Source organism: Atta cephalotes, assembly GCF_000143395.1.
Source record: "Atta cephalotes unplaced genomic scaffold scaffold00032, whole genome shotgun sequence".
Taxonomy (NCBI): Eukaryota; Metazoa; Arthropoda; class Insecta; order Hymenoptera; family Formicidae; genus Atta; species Atta cephalotes.
Window position 1 is genome coordinate 3,175,059 of NW_012130096.1, and position 9,068 is coordinate 3,184,126.

Consider the following 9,068-nt stretch of genomic DNA (forward strand, 5'->3'; position numbering starts at 1 on the left):
GNANACCCAATATATATATATATATATATATATATATACACGATATATATACGCATGAGTGTTAATTGAAAAGTTCTGAGATTGTATTGTACATATTCCGCGCGCAACAATTGCGTAATGCCGCGATGACGGCCAGCAAGGCCAAGGTCTTCTGCTTGTACACCGATCTAAAGACCAGTGTGTAAGCTTTCACGTTCTATAATTTGCTACATGTTTTAGAATATGGCTCGAGTAGATGTTTCTTTAATTGTGCCATAAAAAGGCGCCTCGAAAAAGTAATTATGAAACTTTCAAATTGTCAAATCAATCGTACAATGAACAGGCAGCAACTCCGAGAGCTCAAAAACGTACAACATGAATTCTGTGACATCCTCTTTAAGAAGGCATCTGGAGTATCTCTTCCATTCTTGCGACAAAAGAATAAATCAAAACGGTAACATCAGGCTCTCTTTCAGGTGTCATTTCGTCATTTATCTTTCTTGATCATTTCATAATCTTGAAAAACTTGCGTGAAAGAAAATCTCTTCCTGATAAAAAGAAGACATAACAGCCGTTTCTTTAAAGAGGATGATACAAAATTCGCCACTAAACGTTCTCCAATTGTTTTAAAGCGTAATAAAAAGTGTATATATTCGATAGATCATTGATACATGAAAGTAGTTTTTTTCCAATATCATAGCATCAGAAATAGAACGATACAAAGAATTTTTCCATCAATCCTCATACATTTAAAGAAACTGGTTTGACGACGTATACATAAACATGGACGTGAAACTAAAAAAATCAACGTATTAAAAATTATATCTGTCTATTACATTACTCTTATTTTTTTATTTATTAACAATTGATGCAAAAATAAGCTTCAGTTAATTCCGCCAACTTCGCATGAAGATTTGAAAATTTCTTTCGTATTTATTTTTACTAATATAGATTAGCTTTAATCTCGTTTTTTTCTCGTTCTAAAAATTATTTATTTAAAAAAAAATAAAAATAAGTTAATCGAAAGTGTGTAATTAATCTATATTGATATTATATAGAAATTGATATTAAAACGTTAAAAAAAGAGTACTGATTACTTTAATTAAAATTCTAATGAAAAATAGATAAATCAAAATTTCCTGGTTAAATCTATTAGAATTCTAATCGAGATAACCAGATACGCCCAATTATAATGAGCAGAATTCTGATTAATATGATCAGCATATATTGATTCATTTTCAACTAGAAAAGTTTTTCTCAGAAATGAATGTAAAAATCTTTTAATTTCGACTGCAGAAATAGATCATGGGAAAGAATCAGATTTTGCAACTCTACGTTTCGGAGAATTAGAAGAGCGTGCCTAAAATTTTGGATGAGCGGCGAGTTGAGCGCCGGACAAAATCGACGACGCGTGAAGCGAGAAAGAAAGGAAGAAAGAAAGACAAAAAGAAAAGAAGTAGCAGAAGTTCCTGCAAGCCAAATTTTATGATCTTATAAAATCGGCGGTCGACCAAGGCAACATGTCCTAACATCGCTCGCGATCTTTCCTTTCTACGGGATCTCGTCTTATCCGTTGAAAGTATGGTACATTTCTGCTCGTCTCTGCAAGCGCAAAATGCTCTATGCCGTCATTCATTCCTTCCTCTCGAGATGAAGGAGTAAAATGGAAAACTAACGCGGCGAAATATTCAGTATTTCCTAGAAACTCCGAGAGATCGGTAACGCATGAAGATTAACGGGTTCCGAGAAATTCTTAGCGCAAGTGCAATCGTGTAATAAACTGTAAATCGGTTTCTTTGAAACGGATCTCAACTTGATGGAATTTTGATCTGAAACTAAACTAGTCATATACTCGACATTGAAGGCCAGTTGTCGAATTTTCTTTGAAATACTCGACTACGAACGTGTCGAGGGATCCAGAGTGTTCATATATGTATATATTCCTAGGATAGAGGAATGACGCGATACACTTTGAGAGGGAGAGAAACGCGATGCACACGAAAACCAGGTCAAAAACTACCCACCCACGCATAGAGATGTTTTCTCTTTTACATGGAATACGTAAATGTTGTATGAAGAAATCTATTCCTAAAATATACTTATGTGTGTACTGAAAGGCAAAAAAGTTTAGCAACAAAGTTTTGTTTATCAAATCATTAGTAACGTATATTTTCAAACAAAACAACTCTGGAATGTTAATTATTATTTTGTTAAATATCAAAGATAGTAATTAGCATTTCAAAATAGTCACTGATACAAGCTTAAGGCGCTTTGAAAATATGTTAACGATGATCGCGCTTCTTTCCATGAATAAATAATTCTCTCTCTCAGGCAACCAATAGAACGATCTTCAGTTCAATGTAATCTTTTTGATATTTAATTAGACGAAACTAACACAATATTCCAGAATTTGTTTTCTTTTAATACATTACCACTTTAATAAAGAAAGTAAACTAAACTACTTGTGCACTTTTTAGATAATGATAAAATCAATCATCTAAAGATTATTTTTGTTAAAAATACATATTTTTATTGGAAGAACGATACGTAATTCTCAATTTACCGCTACAACACGGAAATATCGCTTGTCATCTGATTAAATTCGCAATGATTGTTTATAGAACAGAGACATTTTGGAGTAATACTGTGAAGGAATGTTGTTGATGCTAAAATAGTTATAGAAAAACGTCCTATTTGGAGTCATGCCATTTTTCCTTGAAACGTTATCTCAATTCAGAATTTTAAAAATACTCTTCTGAAAAAAAAAATTTCCAATTTTGAAATGTCACTTTTCTATCAAAGCAGCGAATTATTACTTAGGTAAAACAAACTGATGACATTTGTCGTCATTTTGATATCTTCAAATATTATTTTAACGACAAATAGCGTCAACTTGTTATCTGAATAATAATTTGATAAATATACAAAGTTTTACAGCCGAACTTTTTTGCCACTTTGTATACCAAAGATTATTGATTGTTAATAATTGTTCTCTTTTTCTGGTATTGATTTAAATTAATTTCTAATTCTTCAGAAACATCCACAAAGAGTCGAAAATACAAGTTCCGCTTCTCCTAATTGCTGACGCGCGCGATTAACCCACATTCGCAGATATCTATCCGATACGCGATCTTTTCATGCCCTCGAAGTCGGTCTCTTTCCAACGCGTGGCGGCAGCGACGGCGGCAGCCGATTCAGTTGCTTTATTTTGAAGCAGCGACCCATAAAAGCTCTCTCGCGCATTCGCGGCTCGCCGCAAAACTATTGCCTCGCCAGTGCAGCGCAGCAGCAGCAGCGACGACAATAGTTTTGCCGATGTGCAATGCACGCTCGATACGCCGCCGTGTAAAATATAGCGCGCGATACGCTATGCGATTAGAGATCAATCGCGCCGCTTCCGCCCGAATCGCCGCCGCTTCCACTCGTAATTCGGCTCTCTTCCGGTCTACCGCAAGCTCGTGTCGCGGCGATCGCGCGTTACTGACTTTTTCAGCGATTCATCGTCGTTTTTCGCACGCACGTACTATCGTTTAAATGCGATATAATTCGCGGATACAATTTTCTAGTTTCGAAATTTCAGATCCACGTATGACCTCTCGAATTTCTTCCTCTAACTTGCGAAAAAAATGCAGAGACACTTGCTTTACAATATATTTAAGTGATGGAAAGGACTCACTCTGCGAAAAATCATATTAATAATTCTCTCACGCATGATCGAATCGTAATCAATAACAAGGCGATTGTAATATTTGCCAATCAGTTTCTATTCAAATAAAGAATTACAGTTGAATTTAGAAAATCAACCAATAAAGGAAGTAACTTCACTAACTTTATTTTTATGTATGTTGCTTGCGAACAACCAACAAATGTGGCGATTATTTAACATTCAAATTAAAGCCAATACAGAGATCCGATTTTTTATTTTCTGGTTAACTCTTGACTTAGATTTAAATTCGCTCAACCCGATAATAATGTAAAAATTGTATTTTTCTAGCTATGATTTATCACTAAACTAATTTTGTATAACAGTAACTTTACATGGAAAGAATGGTTTTGCTAAAAATTTGTGTCTAAAAATTTAACTAGATACAAATTTGAAAATAAATTTTATTAGACCATCAAAATAATGAATTAAAAAAATTTATTCCGAATTCATAAAAGATATTCCCTTTTTATATTGTCTTAAATTCTTATATCGAAAAAATAATTGTGCTGAAGTATTTAAAAATTTTAGATACAAATGTTAAAACAATTTTGTTGGATCATCAAAATAATTACATAGAACGTTTAAATTGATTGCTAAAATATCAAACTTTGTGTAGCATTGCTCTCATCATAAAATTCCTATAAAATTATTTTAATTCTGCAAAATTATTTTCAGATCTGTATTTACCTAAATTTTTATTAGATACTTCAGCAAAATCGTTTTCTTTCCTTGTAGATCTGTTTTTATCGTATTAAACTAGTGTACACTTTCTCTACTTAAAGTGAAATATAGATGTTTGAAATTTAAAAATAAAAAAGAGAAAGTTATAACGCAGGAACGAAAAACAAAGCTTGCGGCGAATTTTCGTCTAATGCGCAATTCAATCTTCCTCTTTAATTATTTCGAAATATCGAACCGCCGAGGTACATTATTATAAAATCCCAGCCGATTACCTTCCGCGCACGGCACGTTAATCAGCGGGCCGTTCTAAGCGCGCGTTAATTAGTGATTCGTGGCGATAATGCCAGCCTGCGAAAAGTTTGCAGTTGCGTCGTCGCTCCGCCCGACCAACGGGTTAAAGAGCGTTTTATCGCGTCGGTTGTTATCGCCGGCACGTACGAAATAAATTACGAGGCCGCGGGAAGGCCCGTCCGGGTCGCGCAACGCCAGGGAGGGATACCGGGCAACAAATAATCACGCGGCGCCGTTACTCGACCGTACTGCGGATTAAAGAGCGAAATATTCAATTACGCTCTGGCGGTCGATAATGACTGACGCGCGATACACCGCGCTCGCGGTCCAGAGCGGAATTTCTAGCGCGCAATATATTTCGACGTTGACTCGCACGAATGTTTGTTTATCGCTGGTGTTACCTCCCGCAAAAATCGCCTCCGCTCGTGAAATTGTTCATGCTCCAGGGAAGATCGATCCGCACGATTCTTTGAGTTTAGCGAATCTATAACTGATTCAGAGTTTAGTACATTGCGAAAAGTTGCATAAAGTTATACATTATAGGCACACACAAATACACATTTCCGATTTTATATATCTATACTGTCTCATTAATTTTCGACTGTAGTAACAGGTCATTTGGATTCGAAGTAAAAATTGTAGACGCGGTTGGTACGATCTGTACTTGGAACTTTCTTGTATTAATCGCTGTAAGAAGGAAGTTCACTTGCATTCTGTACTTTAAACGCTTTAGAACTTAGATATAATTTGCATATAGTTGTAGTTTTAGAATTAATCCTCTGCAATCGAGATCTTTTTTGTCCAGCACAAATTTTTTTATTGTTCTAAAAATGTTCTAAGGTTTCAAAAAATATGGAAAAATTTTGGATTATTTTTTAAACATTTCCTTTACATTATCAATTACAAATAGTTTTTTAACAAGATATTTTAGGAGAAGGAACCAAATGTCGTCCTTAATTTCGGAGAATGAAATTTTGCTTGCGCCAAAAAAGGCTCAAGTTGCTGTTTGAAGGATCCCAGCTAAAACTAATTCATGAAAAGTTTGATTTGTATTCTCAATATGCTGTATATTCCGCAATAATAAAAGAATTTTCACAGAATGTTCACTTATTAATGTCACGAAAATCACTCACTCATGAACAATATATATGTTAATCATCACTTGATGTTGGCCTGCATATTAGGTTTGGCACCAACCCTCGCTCCGTTGAGGGAGTTCAAGAAAAAGAAATAGAATGAAATTATTCGCGGTAATGTGGATTGACTGTCGCACAAAGCGAGAAGCTCGGTCTCTTCTGAACGACATGAGTTTCTGGCGCCGTGCCGTTCTCTAATATCAATGTGTCTCCGTGACTATTTGCACGTTTGCATAAAATTCAAGGATTTCAGCATGATTCATCCGCACAAACTAAGCGCGCGTTCCTCACTGTTACAACTCTTCGTTTACTGTAGAGACCCTCAAGCAAGAGTTTAGTCACGCGAGACAAATATAGCGGCAATATTTGACTCTATTGTAAAGTATATAGGTTTCCGTGAAGCTTTGCATAATCTATCCTATATACTCTACATAATGATTGCTGCCATATTTTTTTCATAAAAGATTACTGATTACTGATTACGTTCATTTCTATCAATGTAGATTAACTTTAATCTTTATTTAAATTACTTTTCATCTTTTTCTAATTCTTAGAACTAGAAAAGACGAAACTTGAATCAGATTAAACTTAACTTACATTGATAGAAATAAACATGAGTGTCCAAAATCTTACTTGAGAGTCTCTACTTTAGTATGTATTCATATCGAAAGACCAGTATTTTTTCTCTTTTTTACTGCTCCCTTCTGAATTTATATAGGGTCCTTATATAGAAAGGCTAAAAGTCAATTCACAATTCAATTGTCATGATTTAAGGAGCTTCCATTAAGCCAAGAGAGTATCATAAATTGTCTCACTATCTTATGTCCACAAAGGAAGCGACTTTACTAGCGTCCAATCGACAGCTCTTCGTAATATGAAAAGACGTTTTATTTTTGACCTGTATTTGCATCACCGGTTTCTCATTATCGTGTTTCAGGTGAGCCGCTATCTCGATGCACCAGACATCATCACGGGCAACACCACACCAATGGATCCGGCGGTAAAGCAGCGGCTGCTTCGCCATCTCGATAGCTGTGTGTCAGAACTTGATTTGGACCTGGGCTCGCGACCGGACAGTGGCCTGGGCAGCAGCCCGGGTAGCGTGACGGATCGCGTGGCGGGGACGACGAGCCCGGGCCCGTTGGATCACCACGTGCCGGTCGGACCGCATTGCAGCGCCGCGCTCACGCCGGCTGGTCTGATCAAGTCCGAGATTCCAGAGATGGTGGAGGCGGCACGACCCGATAGCAGCACCACCGCTGGCGATGAGAACAATAACAGCAGCCGACCGACCTCCGCCTTCAGCCAGGTGAACCCGGCGACGTTGGATCCGCATCACCCACATCATCCGTCGGGCTTGCCCGTTGATCAAGCCTCCACTTCGCAACAGAACCCCAACATGCTCTCGGTGGTACAAGTAATACCCTCCCGATTGCCGGACGGCCAGGTGGTCTTTTTACTGCCGAGCCACTACGTGCAATTGGCAGCAGCGGCCGCAGCGAATGGCATCAGCATCGGGCCTAATCCGCCAACGGCGATCTGGGCGGCGACCAACATGTCACTGCTCAAAGCCACTGACAAGCTGGCGAAGCGACCGCATGAGGAAATCGGCCAAGAATGGCAGGATCCTACCGGCCTCAAGCCTAGCAAGAGTCCGCGAATGGAGCAGCCAGAACAGCCACTCGACTTCACCACTACGTCCAAGAAGATAAAGACCGCTGGTTCGAGAAACTCGGCGCATTCCGGTGTAGTCGATCATCATCATCATCTGCGGCAGCAGCAACAGCAGCAAGCCCGTCTATCGACCGAGACCGGCGGTCCCATCATCCATGAGGACAGACCGTCTAGTCATGCGGATAGCGAGGTCGCCGTTGGCATGCCCTCTCCGTCACCAGTCGGCCAGCAACCAGTCAAGGATGAGGAGGGTATGTGGAGACCGTGGTAAAGATCCAAAGGCTCTTTATCTTTGTAAATAAAAGTGTATCTCGTGAAGCGCGCGTGCGAAACCGGAAGTCATGCCGGTGCGCAGCTGCGATCGTCGTCTACTGCGGAAATCGTCCTTATGATGGCTATAATCAAGTCGTGTATATTCGATACGTATCTGGATGATCGGTCTCGGTAAACGAAATTAATAGTTATTATTGAGAATAATTTTGGAGACGTAAAACTGTCGTAGATTTTAGATTATTTTTAAGGTAGTGCGTCATTGAAATTTTTTAAGTCTGGATGCGACATACTTAATCTTTTTGTCTCACTAAGAAATCGAAGATTGCAAGAAAGAAATTGTATTTGTTTTAATTAGAGCTTCTATAACAGTTTGATCACGAATGAATTTTGTCAAATACCTACCAAAAGGAATATATACTTGTATATATACTATCACTTTAATCTGTTCTATAACTTTAATCAACTCTGCGGCATAGTGAGTCACCTTTCTTTATTCAGTTTTTTGCGAATTTTTTAGGATTTCAATATTCAAAGTAAATAAATCTTTTTTCTTCATAAGATTTTGAAAAAAAATCGTGACCAGACTTGTGTTATAGAATCTCTTTTGATGTTGCAAAATGTTCAGTTCGACACGTGCGATTTCGAGGATACGTCCCTGGGCGAAAATGCGCGTACATTTCGAAAAGTGCTCCTCAATTAACGTAATATAATTCTCAAAAGAGTGGCGGTGCGCGAAGTCAAAAGTAATTAACGCGCGATATTTATTTACGTTATTATTATAAAATTGGCAATGACACAATTTCGCGATAATCCACAATCGGGGGATTGCGCGATCGGTGAATTTTCACAGGCGCGGGAAATTAACGCGATTGGCGCGTTAATATCGAGAGGTATACTAATTGGTAGGGAGGAGGGTACTTGAAATTACCCTTTTACGCAGTTGCAAGGTCAATGAATTTTACGTACATCGAAACCGTAATTTATTTTCCCTTCTCTCCCAGGTATAAATTATTTCACCGATCTCTAGATTTTCACGCTCGAGGCAGAAAACCGAGGAAAACCGCGGCCAACTTTTTTCTTTTTTTTTCCCCCCTTGTCGCACCACTTACGCTCGACTGTGGAAATGAGTACACGGAAAAGGCGTATGCGCATTCTCGCTTAATAACTCCTGCGCGCGAGAACGTGTGACGTCAGCATTGCCGTACGCGCCGTTTCTTGCGACGACGCTAATGAAGCCTTTAATTTGCATCGCGGCCAAAAGCGCCGCCGTCGTCGCCGTGGTCGTTAAATTCGCTGCAAAATCTCGCGAAAACGCCGCTCGAATAACG

At 38.5% G+C, this 9,068-nt stretch overlaps 1 protein-coding gene across 1 annotated transcript in view; it reads left to right on the forward strand.

Moving 5' to 3' along the window:
- The window catches only part of LOC105621229 (protein deadpan), a 21,600-nt gene extending 13,862 nt beyond the window's left edge, over positions 1-7,738 (forward strand). The window contains exon 3 of the mRNA XM_012202699.1: positions 6,731-7,738. Within this exon, the coding sequence (XP_012058089.1) occupies positions 6,731-7,738 (1,008 nt within the window). The remainder of the gene's footprint in view (positions 1-6,730) is intronic.
- Positions 7,739-9,068: the final 1,330 nt, after the last annotated feature.